Consider the following 26,648-nt stretch of genomic DNA (forward strand, 5'->3'; position numbering starts at 1 on the left):
TGGGTCTAGAATTACAGCCCTGTTACAAAATAGTGAACATTGTGCACTAGATTAAGGTATACCATTTTGGAGGGGCAAGTTCTCCCTCCCTGTAGGGATAGCTGTTGAGTTTTTGGTATATGAGTTTAAGATCTTGGTGTGAAATTCAAACAGAGATGTTCAACTGCAGCTGAAAAAAAAGAAGTCTGAAAAATCAGGGAAAGAAATTTGGGTTGGAGATTTAAATTTGAGAGTACAGATCATGAAAGTGGTGAAATTGTCTAGGGAGGACATTTTGGGAAAGAAAAGCTATTTGACTAGAATAGAATCTCGAGGAACAGCAAGATTTAAGGAAAAGAGGAATCAGCTAAAGAGCCTGAGATGAATTCGAATATAAGCCAGTGAATGCAAGGACCTTGTTCACCAATGTGTCAGGAATGCAGCTCAGACGGTAAAGAATCTACCTGCAATGTAAGAGACCTGGGTTCGATCCTTTGGTCAGGAAGATCCTCAGGAGAAGGGAATGGCAACCCACTCCAGTATTCTTGCCTGGAGAATTCCACGGACAGAGGAGCCTGGCGGGCTATAGTTCACACGGTCGCAATGAGTTGAACAGGACTGAGAGACTAACATTTTCACTTTTCATGAACACCTAGCTTAGTGCCTGGCAAAAACTGGATGATCAATAAATGTTAATGGGTTGATAAACTGAGTCAGGAAGAAAACAATACATGTCACAGAAATAGAAAAGCCAGAAAACAATAAAGCTCTGTCAAAAGCTACGGCGATGAAAATGAGGACTTAAGAGGTTCTTTTTGATTTAGTATTAATAACTAGGCGGAGAATATAGACATCCAACCAAGAAGTTGTCCCATGAACTGAGTCTTGAAGAATAAACATCTTACAAAGGAGACTCATCATGCGCTTTAATAAACTGCGTCAGAGACATTACAGTAACTCCACAAACCAGGTTGATTTAACGAGGAGACTGGTGGACGATAACGCTTCCATCTGGGAACCCCCACCTACCCAAGTGCAAACCAGCCACACCGGGCCAGTGCTCGTAAGCCCAAGACGTTCCCAGAACTGTAGCTCCCAGCAGGCCATGCGCTACACAGCAATGGACTCTGAGGAGAAACTGAGCGCAAGACCTGCTGGGAACAGTAGTTTACGGCCCCGACCCCAAGGGACTCCTGCATGCTTCCCACCAACTCCTTACTTGAGTTCTTCGGCCGAATACATCCCGAAGGAAATGCCCCGCAGCCGCCGCCAGGGCATATTCTTTGAGCCCAACATCCTCCAGGTCAGTTCCGAGCTCCTACACCCAGAGAGACGGCCCAGTCACCACTGTTGTACCTTTCACACCACCTCCGGTCCGCCACCATGTGATTTTAAACTGCGCTTGCGCGGGAGAAAGGCTCGCCTTAAAGAGATTTACAGGGACAATATCATTTCCGCTCGAGGGGGGTTAGAAAATAATTTCACGACTCTCGCGCGTCCTTTTATTTTGAAAATAATCGACTATATATAAGAAATTAAAATAACCTTTTAGGAAATACCTTCGAGGGAAATGAGGCCTATTGAGCCTTCAACTTCTGAAGCAAAGTCTTTCTAACCGTGAGCTTGTAACCTATTTTATGATTGATTTCTTCTTGTTCCGTCTCAGCCAATAGCCGAGCTATTTCCCGCCCACCTCCCACCTCCCGCCTTAAGGTGGAGGGCGTGCTTTCCCAGCATACTATGCGAAGACGCCAAATATGGCGTCCGCGGCGTCCGCAAGGTGGCTGAGGGTCAGCTGTGGGCTTCGCGTACCGCTAAAGGGTGGGCGGGCAGGTCCCTGTGGACGGACCCCTAGTAGCAGGTAAGAGAAGCTTGGAGAACCCAAGAGAAAGAACCGGGGTCACCTTGGCTCTTTGTATCCCCTTTCCCCCTTATTGCTGGGGAACTAGATGGGGTGGAGTGGAATGCGCGCGCTCGTGGTCGCGCGACCCGGCAAGCCAGCTCGCGGTGCGGCACGTTTTTGAGCAAGGGCTCCAAACGCGCTGTTTTGGAGTGGAGATTTCTTACTTGGCTGGTCTACGTCGGGGTTTAAACTCTCGGGAAGATTAGGATTCTTCTGTTGGGGATCCTGCATTCTAATAAGTGTGGCTATTAGTCACCCCGTTCTTCGTATTTTTTAGAAAAGGAAAACTTTATCCGCCCTTACTCGTTTTCTCCCACCCGGGAGGAACGGGGGAAAGTCAGGTTTTCCCAGATTAAAGGCAGATTACGAGTTCACTGGATGTTGTGGGGATGTTTGACGGAAGAAATTTTCCCAGTGTTCATAAAAACAGGAAAGCCCAAAAGATGTGAACACAATCTGAATGAAATCGCTGTGATCGTTAAAACTTGGCACGTGTATCATTTGTGTGTGTGTTTTTTCCAATACAAACAATAGCGTTGTGGAAGTATGAAAGCCAGCAATTACTTGTGAAAGTTGGAAATAACCTAATTTTAGACTGGATGTTTGCATTTCCTTTGTGAGGTGATAGTAGACAAATTCCCTTATGTGTAGACTGGAGCTCGCGGCAGCCATGGAAAAACAGTGAGGAATAAGTGAGTTGTGTAATTTACAGTATACATTTTATATTAAGGCCTTCTCTCAACTCGGCTCATAAAAAAGAAAACTTGCTCCACCAGGTAGTGCAGAGAGGGGTTGATTTAAGGGGACACTGGAGACCAAAACCAGTGAAGGAAGTAATTTTCTATCTTAATCACATCTTGGCAATTTTCTGAAGGGTATCAGTGCTGTTTAGGAGGAAAATACTTAGAAGATAGTGTATGTGGTCTGTGTGGTATGTTGACTTTATTTTTTTAACGTGATAACATTTTAAAACTCATTCAGGGGTCAGTTCTATATTTTGAGTTAAAAAAATAATAACAGTTCCAACTTTATATTAAGACACAGGTATTAGGTACATTCCTGACTGTTGAAGAAAGTGGAATGAAAAACCATGGTGATCTTAGTTTCATAATTCGCTTTAAATGGCTCTGTCTTTTATTATCATTAGATCATTATGATCATTAGATCATCATCCATGTATAATCAGGAACCCATTAAATCTTTTAGCCCCAGTGTTTTAGGTCTTCAGAGTTGAAAGTCCTTTATATTTCAGGTCAGATGTTCAAGTACTACTAAATTTTTCCTTTTTTTTTTTCTATGATTTTATTTAATAAGACTGCCTGATTTTAAAAATTGGCCATATTATATCTGTATCTTATACTTATTTTGTAATGGTTTTGAACTTGCCATTGAGGCCATGTCTTCTCATTATTTATTGCAGATTTTATTCTGGAAGTACAGCTGTCACAAAGGTTGAAGGAGCTGATGTAGCAGGTATATAAAAACGTATTGAAATAACGCCATTTTTATGTTAATGCATTGTACTTCTTTATAGTAGTAGTATTGGAAACTGATTTGCTTTTGTTTTATTTTTCACATTAAGGGACTGAAGAAATAGTCATTCCAAGAAAGAAAACTTGGTGAGTATTCAGCACTCATTCAAAAAGTGGTTAAGTGCTTATGAGAAATGTTGTTAGGTAAGAAGCCAGTGACAGGAATGGCAGTTGGAGGTAGAGAGTAGTGAGTGAATGGGGAGTGAGATTTACTTAAGAGTTAAAAGACCTATCTGAACTAAGTTTGGGTTAATATTTACATAGTGATGGTCAGTCATGAGTATCATTATTAGAATAATTCCTGTTTTTCTTTCTTAAGGAGGTTTCACATTGTTAGGAGACCCCAAAAAAGAATTATCTTTGTGGTCTTTAGTAGGTAAATGGTGCAAACTGCAAAATTTAGCTTTTTAACCCACTGGATAGATCCTTGAACAAATTGCCTTATACATATTCAACATCTGTGAATATGTAAGAATTAAAACTTACAAAAATTCTATAGTAATGATTTTACTGAATGCATTGAAAGATCCTTCAAAAAACTAAGTCTTTTTTGAGTATGACTTGAAGATTCAGACTCATTAAAAAAAAAAAAAAGCTCTCTTAAATTAATGATCATTGCCAAAAGGGGAGTGGGATAAATTGAACATGCAAAAAGGAAATAAAATTACCACCAATCACCATATTCAAAGTCAAGTTACTTAATCTCTCTTTGCCATAGTAGAATGTAGGTAATATACCACCTGCCTCAGAGGATTACATGAGCATTTCAACAGTTACTACCACATAATCAGATCTCAGTAGATGGCAGCTGTTATTTTAAAGTTCTGCAGTATAACCTTTTATACATAAGTTTTATGTGGATATTTAGTTTAGTAGTGATTTGTTAGATGTACTGTTCTGTACTCTGATTTTAATTTTGAGTGATTACATAGTATTTTATTGTATGGATATATTCAGATTCACTTTTACCTTCCCTAGTGGCTCAGTGGTAAAGAATCTGCCTGCCAATGCAGGAGATGGGGTTTGATCCCTAGGTCGGGAATATCCCCTCAAGAAGGAAATGGCAACCCACTCCAGTATTCTTGCCTGGGAAATCCCATAGACAGAGGAACCTGGTGGGCTACAGTCCATGGGGTAGCAAAGAGTCAGATACGACCCAGTGACTAAAACGCGGGCCTGAGAATCAGAACCTAGATCAGAATAGGAATATACATAAGTGTCAATGAGGCATTTCTCGAATGGCATTCCTGTCCAGTGCGCTTTACCAACTCATTGTGCCTCTTTCCCTTCTGACAAAGGTCCCACGGGGAATACAAGAGAGGAAGTGTATTGAGAGTGTGTTCAGATGGCCTACAGTCTAGTTAGAGGGCATATTTTATACTTTATTGCTTCCCTGGTGGCTCAACTGGTAAAAAATCCACCTGCAGTTTTGGGAGGCCTGGGTTCGCTCTCTGGATTGAGAAGATCCCCTGGAGATGGGAAAGGCTACCCACTCCAGTATTCTGGTCTGGATATATATAGTCCATGGAATCCTAAAGAGTGGGACACAACTGAGTGACTTTGACTTTTCTTTATTGAAAACACAGTTTAACTGTACCTTAAAATGGGTCAGATGATTTTATTGGCATCAGAATCACCTGGGAATTTTGTTTAAAATGCATGTTCCTGCAGGTAATTCTTCTGTACACGCCCTACAAATCTGGAAAACAGCAAGGCAGGGTGGGGTGTGATCATGACCTAACTCTGGTGGTGGGAGACCATGCAGGCCAGCCTCTAAAAAATGCTCTTTTAGGAGAAATAGAGTAGTTGATATAGAGCCTTGGTTAACAGATTGAGGCCTGTTTATTTATAGCCCATTAAGTAAAGTTTTAAAAGAAGACTATTTCGTAACACAAATCTAGGTGTCAATTAGTTTTTTTCTTTTTTAGAACACAGCTTCAGTCACTTAATAACTTACTGTCTGTGGCTACTTTTATGCTCCAAAGGCAGAGCTGAGTAGTTGTAACAGAATCCTTATGGCCCATAAAGCCTAAAATATTTACTGTCTGTCCCCTTAGAGACAAAGTGATTGATAGAGGTTCTCTAATAGAGAGCCTCTGCTTTCCAGGCTCAGGAATTTGTGCTTTAGATCGAAAAGAAACTATAAAGGCTATAAGTTCCTCTTGCCTTATTTGAAAGATGAAGCATCTTTTAAGGCTGTGATTTCCCAGATCACAAGTGCTATAGAAGACTTTAACAAATTGTAGAGGGTTATTCTGAGTTTTCATATACAACTGTGACAGGATAAGAGTCTTCTGAGTGCATTAATCTGTATTGTGTAGTTACTTTAGGGAGGGCATGGAGCCCAATTATGATCAGTGCATAGGTGACTGGACTCATTAAAGAAATGAGTGTTAAAATTTACCACACTGGCAAGAAGATGTGGAAAATGGATACTCAGATGCATTTGTTGGTAGGGCAGTCATCTGGAACAACACACTGGAGAGAAATCTGGCAGAACCGCAATTTTAAAACGTGCAGTACCTAATTGGTTAGCCATTACACCCAAAGAGACATGGACAAGAGTGCTCTTGACTACTTGGTGAAATGGCCCCAATGCCCATAGTAAGGAGATGATTAAAAAATGGCTATCATACAACATAACATTTAAAGAAATCAATTAGATTTGCACATAGTAACATGGATAATGCAAACTTGTGGAACACATACTCATAATGGGGACATGTTTTTTTGTTTTTGTTTTGTTTTTTTATGGTGGATGTGTGTGTAAAAGTACCCTTTAAAGTTCTGGAAATATAAACACTAAACCTATAGTAGAGTGGGGGCTGCTACTGCTGCTAAGTCGCTTCAGTCTTGTCCGACTCTGTGCGACCCCATAGACAGCAGCCAACCAGGCTCCACCGTTCCTGGGATTCTCCAGGCAAGAACACTGGAGTGGGTTGCCATTTCCTTCTCCAGTGTGTGAAAGTGAAAAGTGAAAGTGAAGTCGCAGGGAGTCACAAAATAACATCAGATAGAATAGTCTAGTTTTTGGGGTTTTTTAAAATATATTTTTTAATTGAAGGATAAGTGCCTTACAGAATTTTGTTGTTTTCTGCCAAATTTTTTTTTCAGTGTAATGTATTCATTGAGATTATTTTTAAAATAACCCTTTAAGGAACTGGTGACTGATTTGAATGTTCTTGGTGTTTTCACTTGCGTTTGTTGAGTATGTTATGAAGATTCAGTTCAGTTCAGTTCAGTCGCTCAGTTGTGTCCGACTCTCCGCAACCCCGTGAATCACAGCACGCCAGGCCTCCCTGTCCGTCACCAACTCCCGGAGTTCACTCAAACTCATGTCCACAGAATTACTCACTTGATAAGACTTAAATATGCTAATGAAAGATTTAATTAGGGAATACTGAGAAAAGAATGTCTTTCTCTAGCTAAAATTACATTAACTGCTATTTTAGAAAACCCAGTAGATATTGTATACATCAGGGAATTAGTCTTGACGTGTAAAGTTTTGTAGATGGTTTCTCTGTTTTTCATATCTATTCCCATATATAGCTGAATTGGAAGTCACCAATTTAGTTAATAAAGGCAGGAATATTACAGAAAACTGCAGTAAGAATGCAGAGGAAAATGGATAGGACATAAGGTTCAGAGTTAAGAAAGTTTTATGAGATGAGGGTGGAAATTGCTAGCCCGGGTGATGGTTATAGAGACCAGGGCAGAGAGGATAGCAAAGCATAGTAGGAACATGTACTAATCACCTTTGGTCAAAAGAATTGAACAGTTTTCTCATTTTCTAACTTATTATTCTAGAGATCAGAACTGGCTTTACTTGAGATGTGATCTTTGTTAATGGCCAGTCCATTCTGAGAGTCGAGTCACTTGTTCACATTGTGAGTGTGAGAAACCCTGATGAGGGTTAACTTGTGATTCTCATTCTTAGGGATAAAGTTGCTGTACTTCAAGCACTTGCATCCACGGTGCACAGGGTAAGTAGGAATTTCAGGTTTTTGTATCTAATTCAGCTAGTAATAAACTTAATGTTCATACCTCTTCTTTATTCACAATTAAACTGTTGTGGATCTAGAGAGTTTCATAGCACTATCTAGTTCAGACTCTTCATGTGACCAATAAGAAATCTAAAGCTTTTAAAGTGATTAGCTCAGGGCTGCTTAGGATATTAAAACCTTGAGTTGGTGCCATGGTTTTTTCCCTCCAGATTCAGTGTTTTTATACTATGCCAGTGATTTTTAACCTGAAGAGCTTGTTGAAACACATGTTCCTAGGGAATGGTTGAGTGTGGTACTCTAAGGCAAGTGACCTGTAGAACCACTTTGAGAACAGTGTACCCACCATACTCAAAGAAATTCAGTGATTAAGAATCTGGGTCTTGGGGCCAAATGTTCTGTTTCATCTTTACCACAAAGTTACCTGTTCTCTTGATACATCAGGGAATTAGTTTTGACATGTAAAATTTCCTACATGTTTTCTTTTTTTTAATTCTTTTTTACTTTTTTTAAAATTTTTAACGTGTTTATATCACTTACTGAGTACATGGATTTAAAAACAACATCATTAAAAAAAGATAACAAAAATACAAAGTCTAAAAACCTACGGGATATGGAAAACATTAACCACTGAGGCCTTAAATGTAGTAGACTTCACATAAAAAGGAAAAGCAGTGACTATACAAGTATACAGCCAGTTTAAGAAGTTAGCAAAATAAACAGAATAATCATAAAGAGAAGAAAGCACCTAATACATACCAGGTATTAATGCAATAAAAATAAAATTGAGAGTCTCAACAGAGTCAAAGCTGCCTTAAAAAGCTTCTCTAAAAAGGGAAACATCAGGTAACAATAATCAACAAGAAAAATCTTGCAAATAATATTCAAAATGGGAATTATTCATAGAAGCATTAAGAATGTAAATAATAGAAACAACTTTATGCCTATACATTCGAAGATTAGTTGTCTCCTATAGAGGGTTAGGAGAAGGCAATGGCACCCCACTCCAGTACTCTTGCCTGGGAAATCCCATGGACGGAGGAGCCTGGTAGGCTGCAGTCCATGGGGTCAATAAGAGTCAGACACGACTGAACAACTTCACTTTCACTTTTCACTTTCATACATTGAAGAAGGAAATGGCAATCCACTCCCGTGTTCTTGCCTAGAGAGTCCCAGGGATGGCGAAGCCTAGTGGGCTGCTGTCTGTGAAGTCACACAGAGTTGGACACAACTGAAGTGACTTAGCAGCAGCAGCATAGAGGGTTATCGTTACCCTCTTTTTAAATTCTGTATATATATGTTAGTATACTGTATTGGAGTTTTTCTTTCTGGCTTATTTCACTCTATAATGGGCTCCAGTTTCATCCACCTCATTAGAACTAATTCAATACTCCATTGTGTATATGTACCACAGCTTTCTTATCCATTCGTCTGCAGATAGACATCTAGGTTGCTTCCATGTCCTGACTATTATAAACAGTGCTGCGATGAACATTGGAGTACATGTGTCTCTTTCAATTCTAGTTTCTTCGGTGTATATTCCCAGCAGTGGGATTGCTGGGTTGTATGGCAGTTCTGTTTCCAGTTTTTTAAGGAATCTCCACACTGTTCTCCATAGTGGCTGTACTAGTTTGCATTCCCACCAACAGTGTAAGAGGGTTCCTTTTTCTCCACACCCTCTCCAGCATTTATTGCTTGTAGTCTTTTGGATAACAGCCATTCTGACTGGCGTGAAATGGTACCTCATTGTGGTTTTGATTTGCATTTCTCTGATTATGAGTGATGTTGAGCATCTTTTCATGCGTTTGTTAGCCATCTGTATGTCTTCTTTGGAGAAATGTCTGTTTAGTTCTTTGGCCCATTTTTTGATTGGATCGTTTATTTTTCTGGAATTGAGCTGCAGGAGTTGCTTGTATATTTTTGAGATTAATTCTTGGTCAGTTACTTCATTTGCTGTTATTTTCTCCTATTCTGAAGGCTGTCTTTTCACCTTTCTTATAGTTTCCTTTGCTGTGCAGAAGCTTTTAATTTTAATTAGGTCCCATTTGTTTATTTTTGCTTTTATTTCCAATATTCTGGGAGGTGGGTCATGGAGGATCCTGCTGTGATTTATGTTGGAGAGTGTTTTGCCTATGTTCTCCTCTAGGAGTTTTATAGTTTCTGGTCTTACATTTAGATCTTTAATCCATTTTGAGTTTATTTTTGTGTATGGTGTTAAGGATTGTTCTAGTTTCATTCTTTTACAAGTGGTTGACCAGTTTTCCCAGCACTACATGTTAAAGAGATTGTCTTTTCTCCATTGAATATTCTTGCCTCCTTTGTCAAAGATAAGGTGTCCATAGATGTGTGGGTTTATCTCTCGGCTTTCTAGTTTGTTCCATTGATCTATATTTCTGTCTTTATGCCAGTTCCATACTGTCTTGATGACTGTGGCTTTGTAGTAGAGCCTAAAGTCCGGCAGGTTGATTCCCCCAGTTCCATTCTTCTTTCTCAAGATTGCTTTGGCTATTCAAGGTTTTTTGTATTTCCATACAAATTGTGAAATTATTTGTTCTAGCTCTGTGAAAAATCCCATTGGTAGCTTGATAGGAATTGCATTGAATCTATAAATTTTGGGTAGTATACTCACTTTCACAATATTTATTCTTCCAATCCATGAACATGGTATATTTCTCCATCTGTTAGTGTCCTGTCTGATTTCTTTCACCAATGTTTTATAGTTTCCTATATATAGGTTTTTTGTTTCTTTAGGTAGATGTATTCCTAAGTATTTTATTCTTTTCATTTCAATGGTGAATGGAATTATTTCCTTGATTTCTCTTTCTGTTTTCTCATTATTAGTGTATAGGAATGCAAGGGATTTCTGTGTGTTGATTTTATATCCTGCAACTTTACTATATTCATTGATTAGCTCTGGTAATTTTCTGGTAGAGTCTTTAGGGTTTTCTGTGTAGAGGATCATGTCATCTTCAAACAGTGAGAGTTTTACTTCTTCTTTTCCAATTTGTATTCCTTTTATGTCTTTTTCTGCTCTGATTGCTGTGGCCAACACTTCCAAAACTATGTTGAATAGTCGTGGTGAGAGTTGGCACCCTTGTCTTGTTCCTGACTTTAGGGGAAGTGCTTTCAGTTTTTCACCATTGAGGATAATGTTTGCTATGGGTTTGTCATATATAGCTTTTATTATGTTGAGGACTGTTCCTTCTATTCCCGCCTTCTCGAGGGTTTTTATCATAAATGGATGTTGAATTTTGTCAAAGGCTTTCTCTGCATCTATTGAGATAATCATATGGTTTTTATTTTTCATTTTGTTAATGTGGTATATTACATTGATTTGCGGATATTGAAGAATCCTTGCATCCCTGGGATAAAGCCCACTTAGTCATGATGTATGATCTTTTTATTGTGTTGTTGGATTCTGAATGCTAGAATTTTGTTAAGGATTTTTGCATCTATGTTCATCAGTGATATTGGCCTGTAGTTCTCTTTTTTTGTGGCATCTTTGTCAGGTTTTGGTATTAGGGTGATGGTGGCCTCACAGAATGAGTTTGGAAGTTTACCTTCCTCTGCAATTTTCTGGAAGAGTTTGAATAGGATAGATGTTAGCTCTTCTCTAAATTTTTGGTAGAATTCGGCTGTGAAGCCGTCTAGACCTGGGCTTTTGTTTGCTGGAAGATTTCTGATTACAGTTTCAGTTTCTGTGCTTGTGATGGGTCTGTTAAGATTTCCTATTTCTTCCTGGTTCTGTTTTGGAAAGTTGTACTTTTCTAAGAATTTGTCCATTTCTTCCACGTTGTCCATTTTATTGGCATATAATTGCTGATAGTAGTCTCTTATGATCCTTTGTATTTCTGTGTTGTCTGTTGTGATTTCTCCATTTTCATTTCTAATTTTATTGATTTGGTTTTTCTCCGTTTGTTTCTTGATGAGTCTGGCTAGTGGTTTGTCAATTTTATTTACCCTCTCAGAGAACCAGCTTTTGGCTTTCGGTCAATCTCACTGAAAAACTGACAGCAGTCTCTGAGGTCTATTTCCCAAGTTTACATTTCAAGTGCCTAAAATTTATGGATATGTGAGCTGAAAATCTAAGTATCTTGCTAGTATGGAGATGCAGTATTTTAAAAGCAACATCAGAAACTTCCAGGATGTATTTGGCCCATAAGTTTAATACCCATAAGTTTAATCGAAGAACAGTTCTGGAAATCTGTGACAACTGCCTCTAGGAGGGTGAGAATCAAGAAACAAGAAAAAAGTCAACTAAATAATCTAACCCTACACCTAAAGCAACTAGAAAAGGAAGAATTGAAGAATCTCAGGGTTAGTGGAAGGAAAGAAATCTTAAAAATTAGGGCAGAAATAAATGCAAAAGAAACAAAGGAGACTATAGCAAAAATCAACAAAGCCAAAAGCTGGTTCTTTTTTTTTAATGGCTTATATTATGAATGTTATGTCAAACTTACTTTAGAAAAATACATCTGGTTTATAATCTGTTTCCTTATCTGTAAAATGGGTGTTTACTTATAGCACCAAACATTGAGGTTTTGGGTGAGAAATAAGTTAGTACACATGAAAGGGCTTAGGACATCACCTGGCACAAAGGACATGCTCAGTAAATGCTGGCTATTTTATTATTGCTCCAGCTATCTGATTTATTTGTGAATAAATTCCTCCCTTCACAATTCAAGAATGGGGTCTGTAGTCTTGATAGATAAACTGAAACCATAGTAAATACCTCAGAAATAGAACTTTCAAGTTCTCTTTTTTTTTAACCACAATGTCTGTGTGGATTCTCACCTTCCTAGAGGCAGTGGTCACAGATTTCCAGAACTGTTCTTCGATTGTGGGTATTAAACTTATGGGCCAAATACATCCTGGAAGTTTCTGATGTTGCTTTTAAAATACTGCATCTCCATACTAGCAAGATACTTAGATTTTCAGCTCACATATCCATAAATTTTAGGCACTTGAAATGTAAACTCGGGAAATAGACCTCAGAGATTGCTGTCAGTTTTTCAGTGAGATTGACCCAGGGTGCATTTAAGTCAAAGAAGTTGTAGAGTTACGTGCACATTTGTCTGATTTGGGCTTGGGCTCTTAAAATCCAGGGGACAATCATTCATTCATTCAGGAACCACACATTCTACCCTTAACGGTGCTTACCAGGTCATCCAAGCCAGCGTCATCTCTTACCGGGTTGGGTTAATTACAGCAGTCTCTGTTCTGTTGACTTCCTCAACCCATTAAGCAGCCACAGCAACCCTGCTAAAACGTTGACTCACATCGCTCTTCTACTCAGAACTCAAGTGGCTTCTCATCTGTTACAAATGAAACAAAAACTGAAGTCCATCCAAGGAGGCCTGAGACCCTACGTGACACCCCCATCCCCACCCCAGCTCTGACCACATTTCCTGCCATCTTTCTTGTGCCCTTCTCTAACCAGGCAGCCTCCTAGCTAATTCTCAAGTTTCTTATCAGGCACAGGTCTGCCCCGAGGCTTTAATGCCTCCTATTTGTTCTGCCTAGTTTATTTTTCCCTGAGATATCCACATAATTTCTGCCTTTATCTCTTTAAGTCTTTTCCTTGAGGTCTTCCCAGACCACACCATATAAAATCGTATGTTTATTTTCTCAGACAGTTTGTCCTCCCTCCCTTCCTTTTCCATAGCAGTTATCTCCTTTAAATTTACTATATGTTTCATTTGCTTTGTTTTCTGGAGATTTTATTCCCAACTAGATTGTGAGTTCTGTGGAAGATAGGATTTTGTTCTCTCCCTGGCACATATGAGGTGCTCAGTAAATATTGAATGAGTGAATAAGGCAGGCACTGAACTAAGCCAGTGGTGTCTGGGAAAAGGGACCGTGGAGCAGGTAGAGGATTTAAGGATCTGGAGTCAGCCACAACTGATGACAGCTTAGTTGAATGGAAGTAACAGGAGAGGATCTTTGATTTGGATTGCAGAGTGCTTGGTACCCTTCACTGAAATGGAGACGATAAGAGGGGAGGTCGCTCTGTCAGAGAAGTACAGTTGGGGGTAGATTTGGTGTGAGGCATCTGAGCTACAGGGCCAGAGTCGATTAGTTTCTCAGAAACCATTAAGGGCTTAGAAATCACTGAGGGAGAAAAATGTGGGAAACAAGAATAAAATCTAGTGAGATAGGTCTGGCATGTGACTGAAAACTAGAGGCCCAAACAGGTATTTGATGGTGGACAGGACAGAGCCAGGCAGCAGTTGGGAATCGGAGTAATGGTCTAAGGAAGCCATCCTGGAACTGCTTCCTCTGAGTTGTCCTTCATACCCGTCACATCTTGGTAGAGAGTGGATGCATACGTGCTAAGTTGTTTCAGTCGTGTCCAACTCTGGTCCTATGGACTGTGGCTCACCAGGCTCCTCTATCCATAGAATTTCCCAGGCAAGAATACTGCCATACCCTCCTTCCAGGGGATCTTCTCAACCCAGGGATCAAACCTGTGTCTCTTACTTCTCCTGTGTTGGCAGGCAGGTTCTTTACCACTTTCGCCACCTGTGAACCAGATGAAGTGAGCCTCAGAGGAATGCAAAGGGAATACAGGATTTGAAAGTGGTATCAGGAAGTGAGAGCCCTAAAAAGTACTGCTTCCAGGCTGTAGATCAGAGCATCCCTCTGTTAAGAACCACAGGGAAGCTCTTCCCCCAGAGAGTCCAGCGGAAAACTTCAGGGTGGCAGGGGGACTGTCAGAAGAGATTTGGGATGTAGGTTGAGTTTTTTCTGTGAAACAAAGTTGCCAGAAGGCCCAGAGAAGGGGGCTGTGAGGGAGAGGGGAAGAATAGAGGAAGTAATTTGGGGGCAGTTCTGAGAGAGGCTGCTAGTGCCAAAGAGTTCATCTTTTTCAGGTTTCTACCTGAAACAACTTACAGAAGTTTGGAACCTTGGGAAACAGGACACAGGAGACGCTGCTGCTGTTCCCACTTCCTGAGAGGGCCCCATAAATATTAACCTCCATTTGAAGGAGCCTTTTGGGTGGTTAGTGCCATGGGTTGAAGGGACACCCTAGTTCAGGAAACTGGTGCCCAGGCTGGTTAATTCAGAGGTCTTGACTTTGCATTTAAAACAGTGATATCCCTGCTGATAGCAGCCCCTAGTTAAAGCCAGTCGTGGGGATTTGAGCCATTGTTTGCTTTAAATTGTGAGTAACTATAACCAAGTCTCACAGAGCCTAGGGTACAGCGTAGGTGTTAGTGTCTACCAACATACATATTTCTGCTTTGTGATACATGCAGTTAAAACTTCCACAAGGTCCTCTTAATAAAAGCCTATCTAAAGAGACTTGTGTGTCTTCCCCACAGGATACCACAGCTGTACCTTACGCATTTCAGGATGATCCTTACCTCATACCGACATCCTCTGTGGAATCTGTGAGTATTTTTATGTAACTTGGCTAGTATTATGTTTTACCTTGTTGGTTTGGGTGACAGGATGACATATGGGACTTATTTTACTTGTAGACACCTTTGAAAAGTTCATAGAGGCTGATAGATAAATTGGTACATTTTCTGATTCTTTTACTACTTTTATCAAAAAGTTTTAGAGGTTGGCTATGGAGAAGGTATTTGGTTTGGATTTTTAGTACTTAGAAATCTTTCCCACTATAGAGCAATTCACTCAGTTTAAATGTATTGTTTTTACACACCTCAAGCTGTATGTAGGATCCAACCTGAAATTATGTCACATTCAGCAGGGCTGGATAAATAATAATTAGGTAGTTTAACTTCTAATTGGAATTCTGTGTATTCCAATGTTCTTTGGGTGGGGCAGGGGAGGGCAGAATAATTCTTGCTGAGGGTGTAACTTTGATCTAAATTATATGTAATATCAATTTACATCTAACTCTTTTTCTTTATACAGCATTCATTTTTGTTGGCAAAGAAGTCTGGAGAGAATGCAGCAAAATTTATTATTAATTCATATCCCAAATATTTTCAGAAGGACATAGCTGAGCCTCATATACCGGTAAGGAGAGGTAATTGCAATTTTCAGATAATACTATGTAAATAAAAACTAAGCTGTCATAGCTAATGTTTAAGTAGCCATTTGAATGCCTACAGTATTTGGGTGAAAAGTCTCTTATTATTTATGGTTATCATTGTTCACAGTACTAACCTTTATTGTCATTTTGAAACCTACATGTATTTGCTCTTCATTTTGTTTTCTTCATTTGGCTTCTGCAACACCAGGCTCTCAGATCTTCACCTCTGACTGCCTTTTCTGATTCCATTGGTTGGTTTTCCATCCATTCCTCAAACCTTGGTGTCTTTTTCTCAGGATTCTGTACTTGGTCACTCTCTTTTTTCTGACTCTAATCTTCCTGCTTCAATAACCCTTATACTTCATTTGGCATTCTTTTATGTTGGCCTCAATGTCTCTACTCTGGACTCCAGACACTTTTCCAGCCCTCTCTGTTCTGTAGTCGTGAGGGGTAAGTGTGGAGGGCCTGCTGGGTGTTAGTGCAATGCCTAACACCCAACAGTGTGTCACACAGTGTGTCACACAGTGGTCAGCTGAACGTGGGCTCTGCCTCTGAGTTAAGTAGCGGAAATAGTAACTCAGACTCATTGTGTCTAAAACTGCTTCCTGTCTCATCTCCCTACTTTCTAAGCGCACACACCCAGCCACCCAGATACCCCTTGTGCTTCTCAAGCAGCAGATCTTGGGGACAAATTAGGGCGTCGGTGTGATTGTGTCCGTAAAGATATTGAAATCCTGAACTAAGACAGTGACAGCAGTGGAATGACCATTTGTTGGGCCTACTCTCACCCCTCTGTGTTTCTGACTAATAATTTCTCTTCAGTGTTCAGTTCACTTTTGCTTGAAGCCTTCCGAGGGTCCCTAAGTATTTGAGTAATTTGGTGAGTGAGGTAAAATCAACCTACCTTGGTAGTACTGAATGTTTACAGTTAAAGAAGTTATCAGGGATGGAAGGTTTCTGTCTTTACAAACTAGGTGTATTGTGGAACCTTCAACCAAGATTGAAAGGAAAGTAGGAAGGATGGTTTTAGCAAGGGAAAAATAGTAAGTTCAGCTTGAAATTAGTGAATTTAGTTCACTGGGAAAAGTGAAGACTTTTAATCCAATAGGCTTTAGTTCTTTGATACAGGATTCTTCAAATACAGGCTAAATATTTATAATTAGGAGCTTTAAAATTCTCTGCCCCAACTTAGGAGGTCTCTAAGTAATCCTGTTTTGGTGACTGGAGAGGTAGTTAGATTCCTTAAAGAGACATTCATGTTAAAATGATAGATAGTATCTAATTCATGAAGCATGAATATTATGGTGTGTTGAACAAATATTATAATGTGTTGTCTTACTCTCTTGTGCTTTCCCATTGACCTGTTTGCACTAACTTCAACCGTCTTATTTTCTAGTGTTTAATGCCTGAGTACTTTGAACCTCAGATTGAAGAAATAAGTGAGGCTGCTCTGCAGGAACGAATCAAGCTCAAAAAAGTCAAAGCTTCTGTGGACATATTTGATCAGCTTTTGCAAGCAGGTGACTAAGTTCATTTGAAGCCCCCACGTTCATGTGACGCTCCCCTGGGAATGTGGGCGTGGAAGTAGGCCACAGTTGTGCATGTGATCTAGATAGTTGTGAGTACGAGTTACAAGTGCTATGCTACTTCCTCTGCTTGGTACCGAAGTCACATTTCAAGTTCTGCTTTAGTGTCATTTTTAAACTGTGGGTAGGATAGAGTTGTCCATGCTGATGTGTTGTCCTCTTGTGCAGGTAGAGAAATCTTACAGCCTTTCTTCCTTAGCTTCTGTTTTTAACATCAGGTTTGTTCATATTGTATTCACATTTCTTACGTTGTTTAACTATGTTTGAGAGGCATAAAACAGACTAGAAAGAAATACTTAAAAAGGAAAGAGCACTAAGCTGCAAGATCAAAAGCTTGGGTAGGTTCTGGCACTAATTAGCACTGTAGCCTTGAAAAACTCAATTCCTTTAATCCTTCTGTCTCTCAGATCCTGTGGCTGTCTGAATTTGATGTGGATGAACCTCTAGGGGTGTAGGTGGCAGGGCTTGTAAGCTACCATAAGATGAGAATATACCTGTAGTATTATGGAAGGCAGCAACTTTGCTTACTCGGAATCTGGAGTGCTGCTCAGTGGTTTAGGATAAAAATCAGCCAAACATACAAGAGACAGAAACTGGATTGAATCACTCAGTGTAGTCTTGAATATGGCAAGAAACATTTTCAGAAAACTAAGAATTTTAGTGTGTAGCATGTTAAAGCATCAGGTGTACAAATGAATTGCTGTGCAGATTGTCATTCAGGGAGACTTTTCCCTCTGCTTGTCAAATATGATAAACATCATTTATATTAAGACTTGTCTTCCTCTGTTTTATACACTGTGTGGTGTAGGTGCAAGCAGCTGTTTGAACCTTACTAAGGACAGGGTCAGAGCCGTAACACTCAACTCATTCAGCATAATGGAATGAGTCGACATACTAAGAGAGGAAATATAGAAACATTTAATATCAAGGCCCTAATAAGTGCCAAGCACTTTGTAGGCATTTAATTCTATAACACCTTATGAGTTGGTCTGCTTGTAGTCATTTATAAAGGAAACTGACTGACTTTAATCTTCAGGGTCATACAGCTTTGAGATGCTATGAGGCAATCAAGTTATACTCCGTCACCTGTTTTTCCTCCATTCTGCCATTTTGTCTTTTCTAAAAAAGGCTTTTAAGTTTCCTAATGGTCATTTGTATTATCAGTGTATTTTCTTAAGAAAAATAGCACTGTTAGGGATCGTGTGCTGTCTGCATCACTCCAGATGTTTAAGCTGGTGGGGTGTGCATACACGCCCTTGGAGAATGGATGACACTGGATATGTAGCCAGGAGGGCCACAGCTCATAGGAAAAGTGAAGACTTTTAATCCAATAGGCTTTAGTTCTTTGATGTTTCAAAGTTTCTCCCCCCCCACCCTTTTTTTCCACCCACCCACAGGAACCACTGTATCTCTGGAAACAACTAACAGTCTCTTGGATTTGTTATGTTACTATGGTAACCAAGAACCCTCCACTGATTATAATTTCCAACAACAGGAACAATCAGAAGAATTGGTAATGATTTTTCAAAGTTTCTTTTGGTAGTAATTCTTTCTCATTCTAAGGCGAGTTCTCGTGCCTTATGTTAGGGTAGAGATTTGTGCAGAGGTGTGGTGTAGCGCAGTATGTAGCCTGGATGAAAGGTGATGTGGAGGAGGAGATGGATTTTAATGATTGTTTTACCCTGGTTCCCTCCTTAAAAGTATTTTTACCTTGCGTGCCACATGCAGAAACCAGTGACCAGAAATGTTTGGATGGGCCCCTTTGTTGTTGTTCCTTAAAGTGACAATATGTTTGTTTATGGGACAGAGAGGGAAACCCCTGGCCCCAGCCCTCTTGAAAATTCATGCATATGTAGGCAGAGAGGAATGAGCATACTCTCAAAATTAATATTTCTTAATAAACACTGGGTCTCCTTTTTACCTTCTACCGAATCTTTATTTCCTTTGCTTTTCTGAAATTTCCTTTGCCTTACTGGTTTTGAGTAGTATAACTCGGAGAATGCTTTCCGTTGTCGTATTCTGTTTTATATCTGCTGGTGATGGCTCATTTCAGGAAGAGGCCGAAGAGGGAGAGAACGTGAAGTCTAAGAAGAAGGCTGGTCATCAGCTTGGAGTTACTTGGAAGTATGTTACAGGATAATTAGAACTTTTATGGATCTGTACGGTTGTGGAATGTTTTCCATCACCCCCGAAGAAGATACAACCCTGTAGTATTCTGAATTGCAGTTTGTTCTCTGTGTGCACTATAAATGTCACAGTTGGTTTTCGTATGTGTTTGGACTGTTTTTTATTAGATCTTTACCTCCAACCAGCTAGAGGTACAGGACTGGTGTTGATTTCTCTTTTTTTCCCCCCCGCCTAACTCCATGGTTATGGTTCTTTTGGTAGTTTCATTGGTAGTCCTACCTTGCACTATAGATCTCTAATTCTAAAAAGGTTCAGAATTTTTAAAATTATGTTAGAATACACATATGCCAGAGCATAGTTCTAAATTAAAGTTCTTCAGTAGATACTAATAATTTCTTATAGTAGTTAAGAGCAGGGACTTGTCAGTACCATTTTGGCCCAAAATTAGGCTCTATTTTCCAAGATGTGTTGGTAACAGAGAAAATAAAGATGCAGCATGATTTGTATAACATAGCACATTGACTGACTGACTGAAATAGCCAGATTATATAAGCTAGAATAGGACAAAGGATTGCAGGACACCACATGTCTGTGGTTGCCTCTGGTTAATTATATCCAGTTGAAAGAGGGTGAAGGAACTTCACTGTGTACTCTACTGTGCAGTTTGCTTTTTGTTTACAATGCTGAGTGTATATTACACCTTTCAAGTCCTGGTTCTGCCACTTAACCAGTAAATTTTTGGACAACTTAAGGTCTTTGAGCCTCAGTTTTTCCCATTTTTAAAATGATAGTAACCAGATCTCCCTCTCTGGGTGGGAAGAGTTACTTGAAATTATATGCAGAAAGTGCTTGCTGCTGCTGCTGCGTCACTTCAGTCGTGTCCGACTCTATGTGACCCCATAGACAGAAGCCCACCAGGGTCCCCGTCCCTGGGATTCTCCAGGCAAGGACACCGGAGTGGGTTGCCATTTCCTTCTCCAACGTGTGAAAGTGAAAAGTGAAAGTGAAGTCGCTCCGACCTAGTGACCCCACAGACTGCAGCCTACCAGGCTCCTCCATCCATGGGATTTTCTAGGCAAGAGTACTGGAGTGGCTTGCCACCGTTCCAAGCAACGGTGTAAATACTCCACGCGGTAGCTGTTGCTGGTTTTATCTGTTTCCGCTGGTTCACGTTTACTCTTGTGTCTAGAGCCAAAAACCATGCTGAGAGAATCTTTGCTCTGATGCCTGAGAAAAATGCACATTCTTACTGCACCATGATTCGAGGAATGGTGAAGGTAATATTTGTTCTGGGTAGTTTTATCTTCTGAATCGGGGTTTCTCAGCCTCAGAACCCTTCACAGCTGGGCCACATAGTTTGTTTTCATTGCGGGTTTCCAGAGCCTTGAAGGATGTTTGGGAACTGCCTCTACCCGCTTCATGCCAGTAATTCATCCTCCCATCCCCGACTTCTGACAACGTAATTCTCATAGTTGTTTTTTAATTAAAATAAGATACACTTACTGAAAAAAATTATTAGGAAAGTTTTTAAAAATTGAAATCACTGGGTTGAAGTAACAGGAATAGAAACAGTAATTATACCACACTGCTCATGTAAAAAGGAAAAACACTATCCATTCTGGTCTGTCCTTTTACTTCTGAGAACAGTAGATAAGCAAATATTTGTTAAAGACAACTTTTATGGTGTTTAATTTTCATCCTTTCCCTCTTCCAGCACCGAGCTCATACACAGGCATTATGCCTGTACACTGAACTATTAAACAACAGACTCCGTGGTGAGTTGTGTTTGGAGAATTCCCCTCTGTCCTTCCTTCCCTTCTCTTGTGTGGGCGTGTGTGCATGCTCAGTCATGTCCCAGCTCTGCGCCCCATGGACTGTAGCTTGCCAAGCTCCTCTGTCCATGGGATTTCCCAGGCAAGAATACTGAAATTGGTGGCCATTTCCATCTCCAGGGGATCTTCCCAACCCAGGGATTGAACCTGCGTCTCCTGCATTGGCTGGTGGATTCTTTACCTCTGCATCATTATATCGAGTCTATGAAATCACAGGATTTTACCTTAATGATTCGCTCATTCTTAATCTTTTCCTGTGATGTTGGTGATTGAAGCGAGAGTCCAGAGCCAGAGAAAAGAGCGGTTTACTAGTTTTGTGGACTCATGTGCATGACCACTTGGCCTTTAATCGCCAACCCCAAATTTTGTTAAAGTAGTTTTCTTCTTTTACAGCTGATGTGCACACCTTCAATTCATTGATTGAAGCAACAGCATTGGTGGTGAATGCAAAATTTGAAGAAAAGTGGAATAATATATTGGTAAGGAGGAACCCTCACTTTGGCTACTAATAGGCCAAAATATCCTTTGCTGGGAGTCCTGAAATGCAGAAGACGTGAGTTCAATCCCTGCATTGGGAAGATCTCCTGGAGAAGGAAATGGCAACCCACTCTACTATTCTTGCCCGGGAGATGCTATGAACAGGGGAGTCTGGTGGGCTACAGTCCATGGGGTTGCAAGAGTTGCACATGACTTACCTACTGCACCGCCAGCAACCACATCCTTTACTAGGAGTACACAGGGTAGAGAGAGCGCTCACTGAGCATCTTTGTGGTGGTCACCGCACTGGGCACTCCACTTGTAGTGACCTGTTCACACCCTTCTAGCAACCCTTAGTTTAAGTAGCTGTATCTGACATGTGACCCAAGCATACAGCTAGAATCCAGGAAGACCAGTTTACTATGTTGTATTCATTTATTTCCTTATAATTGTGTGGTGTGTGTGTTTTTTTTTTTTTTTTCATTAAAATATTTATTGAAAAAAATTACTAGGAAAGTTTTTAAAAACTGTATCACAGGAACAAAGTAACAGGAATAGAAACCACACTATACCATTCACTGTTGTCCAGTCACTCAGTTGTGTCAAACTCGTTGCGGCCTCATGTACTGTAGCCCACCATGCTCCTCTGCCCATGGGATTCTCCAGGGCAGAATACTAGAGTGGGTTGCCGTTTCCTTCTCCAGGGGATCTTCCCAACCCAGGGATCGAATCCACGTGTCCTACATTGGCAGCTGGGTTCTTTACCACTGAGCCACCAGAGAAGTGCATACCATACCATATTGCTCATGTAAAAAGGAAAAGACCAAACTGTTCTAGTCTCTTCTTTCGCTTCAGTCTTAGACTCATTAGGCCGCTAAAGACAGTTGGACACCGACATCACATGGGGGTTAGAGTGACTGTTTAGAGGGCACTAGATAATTCTTAAATGGGGAGCTTATTTATCAATCTGCTTTAAACATAGGCAGACAGCCCAATTCTTTTAGTGTGTTCTGTTAGTTTATTGGACAAATTACCCACCAGGTATTAAAAAAAATAATACTCCTGCTTTTGATTCAACTAGGACCTGCTGAAACAAATGGTTGCACAGAACATGAAGCCCAGTCTACAGACTTTCAACACTATTCTCAAATGTCTCCGAAGATTTTATGCATTTGGAAAATGGCCAGCCTTACAGACCTTCCGGGAAATGAAAGCCATCGGGATAGGTGAGGGTGTGTCCTCATGTCCCTCACTGAAGGCATTGCTGACCTGAGGTTTCAGGTCCAGGTGATCAAAAAAGAGACTAAACTTTTCTGTGCTGTTTACATAATATGGTAGGAATTTTTGCTGTTGGTAGCAAATTACACTCTTAGGATTTTGGATACTTTTTAATGGATTTCTTGATTCTAGGGAGAATTGTTCACTTACAGTTGGCTGGTTTTAAAATCTCATGACATTTTCTGGCATAATTTAAGTATTTGAACCCAGTTGTGAGCTGCTGCTGCTAAGTCACTTCAGTCGTGTCCGACTCTGTGTGACCCCATGGACAGAAGCCCACCAGGTTCCCCCGTCCCTGGGATTCTCCAGGCAAGAACACTGGAGTGGGTTGCCATTTCCTTCTCCAATGTGTGAAAGTGGAAAGTGAAAAGTGAAAGTGAAGTTGCTCAGTCGTGTCCAACTCTTAGCGACCCCACGGACTGCAGCCTACCAGGCTCCTCCATCCATGGGATTTTCTAGGCAATAGTACTGGAGTGGCTTGCCATTGCCTTCTCCGAGTTGTGAGCTAGTATGTTGTATATTTTTCAGTACTTATGTTATTGAATCAGTTCACTTTAGTATCCTTTAGTGTTCTTAAATGAAACTCACAGAGTATCGACTGTAATGTTTTAGTGATAGTTGTCTGGACTGTCTAAGAGGAATTTGATCTCTGTGACACCTTTCCACTTTTCCATTAATCATATCAGCTGGGAAATGTCTTTGTTCAGAGGAACGGAATGCCTCTTCTACTTCTGTACCATTAATGTTTTTATTCACTGTACCTTAGTAAGCTGTATTTCATATAGCTGTGTTTGACGTTTCTTTTTTTTTTTTTCTTTTTTCTATGTACCTGGTAACATAAGAACCCTCGCTTGCGACATATCATCATATTATTCAGTTGTTTTATCAACATGGTATGTATGTCATTATTTATGTAGAGATTAGACTAATTTAACTGCTAATGAATTAAGATTGGATAGTTCACAGAATAGCATTGTCTACAGCCTGTGCAAAAAGTTACTCTTGAGAGTAGCGTCATCTTTTTGTGATGTAAAACTTAAGTCGGAGTGGAGGAAGGTCATTCGGTGTACTAACGGGCAGTGTGTGGTTTTAGAGTTTGGAATTCCTTTTGCCCTCCAGAACTGTGCCATCCAATACAGCAGCTACTTAGCCACACGGCTGTTTAATTAAATTCCTTCATAGCATTAGTGCTCAGCAGCCACTTGTGACTGCTGATTGCATCGTCAGTGATGCAGTTATAGAACATTTCCATCTTTGCAGGAAGTTGTTGGATAGTCCTGCTCCACAGTAAACCTTAACATTATTTTGAAGCCTCATGGGAGAACTTCAAGGCTCCATTTGTTAGCTAATTTTAGGTCAGCTGTGCTCTATTGAATGGATTTTGGAGCAAGGCACACCTGAGTTGAAATTTCATCTCTACCATTTACTAGATGTGTGGGAAGGGACTGGATATCTTATCTGAGTGATGCCATCACAATGTAATGTTGAAATGAATTATGTGTAGTGTCCTGTTCATGCTTGGGAGGCATGTAGTAAGCACTCACAGTCTGCAGGTTCTTAGCCATTTGCCCCAACCTGAGAAACAGCCCTAGGTTTAGAAATGACAGTTCCAATCTTTTCTGTAATGGGCTTTTTGTGTGAAAACAACAGAAAATCTTTATTTTGAAAGGGTAGTTTTGCAAAATTCACATTCTCACACTTTATCTTGAAAACAGGTGAACCGTTTCCACGGTAATTTTGTCATCTAAAATTTTATTAAACTTTGGTGGTATTGTACTAAAACTAAGTAATTCTCACCCTAAAGCCTATTCCACTACAACATCACACATCACCTTTGCTAACTAAAGTCACTGGTGCTTATGCTTTGTAAGTAACACCCAGGGTCACAAGGACAGGAGTGTCAGTGTGTCTTAGGGATATAAATTGATTGTAATAATTGCTAGGAATTTACCCAAAGGAAAAAGCCTAAAATAATGAAGAGATGATACATATAAAATAGGTTATTAGGATAGTAGAATAATTTGAACAAATGCAAACATCCTTGAGGGCATTCAAAAGTACATCTGTGCTATCACTGAAACTATATTATCACTTGCAAGTGGATAGGTGGGGGAGGGAATACAGATAAATAATGTGAAATGTTCAACTGGAAATGTTATAGATGCATTTTAATTCTACAGTTTTCTGTTTCTTGGCTCTCATCCTGGTTATATTTAAAAGGAGCACAAATGTTTATTAGCAAAAAACATGTTTGTTTTCTAAGTATGTAGGCTTGGTGAGGGTGTCCGTCTGTCTCCCATTTCAGTGCAAGTCCGCCCTGTGAGGAGACTAAGAAGGAGGGTCTGAGTCTGTTGGGAGCAGTGTGACTGACCCAGGCCTTGGGGAGAGCTGCACTCAGCAGAGGGTGCACTCATTCCTCTCACAGGGATATGCCTGGCCAGCTCCATGGCTTGGGTGGAGGACTAGTTCTGCCTCCCTCATGGTTGTGCAGGAAGTGGGCTCTTGAGAAAACCCAATTGCCTTCTTTTTCTGCAGAAAGCCCTTCAAAAGGATCATCCCTCATCATCTATGATATCATGGATGAAATAACGGGAAAGAAGTTTTCTCCAAAGGACCCCGATGACGGTATGTTCAGAAATTGCTGCCGTAAGACAGTCTCTTTTCCTGAGTGCCAGGTTATAGAGCCTTATGGTGAGGATGGGGTTTGTTTTAGTTTAGTCATCTTTGGGTGATTGTTCTGAGAAAGCGAAGTGTCAGTGGCTTGTGCTGTGTGTTGTTTCTCCTTGTGTTTTCATTCTTTGAGGTTTGTCCTACACCTTACCAGTTTTGTTGTCAGGACTTTTAATTAATGTTACTGCCCTGAAAATATACTTTATGCATAGTAACCAAGGCTCTTCTGAACTTTGATTTTTCAGATATGTTTTTTCAGTCAGCCATGAGGGTTGTAAGTATCATTTCTTGCTTAAAACATTTTCTCTTTTCTCCATTTCCTAAATTAGTCATTGGTGGTTGGAAGGACTCTCCCTGCTTCTTTCACTCCCTAACTTTAGCTTGTTTTCATGTCATTAGTCCTAATTTTTTATTCCTCTAAAATCTCTACAAAATCACAGCATTCCTACCCTGTGTTGATTGTGTTTGTTGTCTTTTTTCTTACCTTTCTTCAGATAAGGTTTCAGAGTATTTCATATTTGCCTGTTGGTAACTTATTAGATTGATGCTTATGTTTAATTTTGTTTTTTCAGCTTATCATGCTAATTATAGGAAAAATTTTCAAGCAGTTTCAGAATGAATTTAGCAGTCTTATTCCCTGAGGATAATTGCTTTACAACTTAGTATGTGTCTTTCCAGGTTCTTTGCTCTGGGTATTCAGACATGCATGTCCACACTCATTTCCATGGTATCTTGTTTGTTGATGGCAGTATAGTATTCCGTAGAAGGGAATGACTTCTCATTGGGTGGGTTTTGGAGTTATTTCATGGGGATTTTTGCCAGTATAGTGATGCTAGATATAGCACTCCATCTGTCTTATGCATGGCATCCCAGGTGTTTCTGTCTAATACTAAATACAGGTGTAATTACTAGATGAACATTATTTTGTTTTAAATTTCACTGAACTTGATGATTTGACCCCCACCCCCAATTTCTTATAATTCATCTGCTGTCAGTGAGTAATGTGTTAAATCAGTATACGTGCTTCCCCAGATATCTACTTTTTCGCTTTATGTAATGAGCCACCTTTCCACTGAGTGATGGTTCTTCACTACTTATGCATTTTCAGTGCTCTTCTCTCAGAGATCTGGAACTTGCTTACCAGGTCCATGGCCTTTTAAACACTGGAGACAACCGGAAATTCATTGGCCCCGATCCTCGGCGTAATTTTTATTAGTAAGTGTATTGGAAATATATCCTTTGCATTAATGGAATACCT

General features: G+C 40.1%; 2 protein-coding genes across 3 annotated transcripts in view; one reads left to right on the top strand and one right to left on the bottom strand.

Annotated features, from left to right (window-relative positions):
• POLR1A (RNA polymerase I subunit A) overlaps positions 1–1,385 on the bottom strand; it is an 88,925-nt gene extending 87,540 nt beyond the window's left edge. For both annotated transcript variants that reach the window (XM_088841346.1, XM_088841345.1), the window contains exon 1: positions 1,199–1,385. In XM_088841346.1, coding sequence (XP_088697472.1) covers positions 1,199–1,275 — 77 coding nt within the window. In that variant the 5' untranslated portion in view covers positions 1,276–1,385. The remainder of the gene's footprint in view (positions 1–1,198) is intronic.
• A 298-nt stretch (positions 1,386–1,683) lies between these two features.
• Positions 1,684–26,648, top strand: part of PTCD3 (pentatricopeptide repeat domain 3) — a 31,140-nt gene continuing 6,175 nt past the window's right edge. Inside the window, exons 1-17 of the mRNA XM_055399207.2 lie at positions 1,684–1,840; positions 3,303–3,355; positions 3,465–3,501; positions 7,352–7,397; positions 14,741–14,809; positions 15,300–15,404; positions 16,817–16,940; positions 18,404–18,519; positions 19,060–19,130; positions 20,323–20,410; positions 20,848–20,908; positions 21,359–21,444; positions 22,524–22,668; positions 23,563–23,613; positions 25,256–25,345; positions 25,636–25,664; positions 26,499–26,605. Coding sequence (XP_055255182.2) covers positions 1,737–1,840; positions 3,303–3,355; positions 3,465–3,501; positions 7,352–7,397; positions 14,741–14,809; positions 15,300–15,404; positions 16,817–16,940; positions 18,404–18,519; positions 19,060–19,130; positions 20,323–20,410; positions 20,848–20,908; positions 21,359–21,444; positions 22,524–22,668; positions 23,563–23,613; positions 25,256–25,345; positions 25,636–25,664; positions 26,499–26,605 — 1,382 coding nt within the window. The 5' untranslated portion in view covers positions 1,684–1,736. The remainder of the gene's footprint in view (positions 1,841–3,302; positions 3,356–3,464; positions 3,502–7,351; positions 7,398–14,740; positions 14,810–15,299; positions 15,405–16,816; positions 16,941–18,403; positions 18,520–19,059; positions 19,131–20,322; positions 20,411–20,847; positions 20,909–21,358; positions 21,445–22,523; positions 22,669–23,562; positions 23,614–25,255; positions 25,346–25,635; positions 25,665–26,498; positions 26,606–26,648) is intronic.

This window comes from Moschus berezovskii, chromosome 11, assembly GCF_049115385.1.
Source record: "Moschus berezovskii isolate FMDL1 chromosome 11, NW_MosBer_1.0, whole genome shotgun sequence".
In the NCBI taxonomy this organism is placed as follows: domain Eukaryota; kingdom Metazoa; phylum Chordata; class Mammalia; order Artiodactyla; family Moschidae; genus Moschus; species Moschus berezovskii.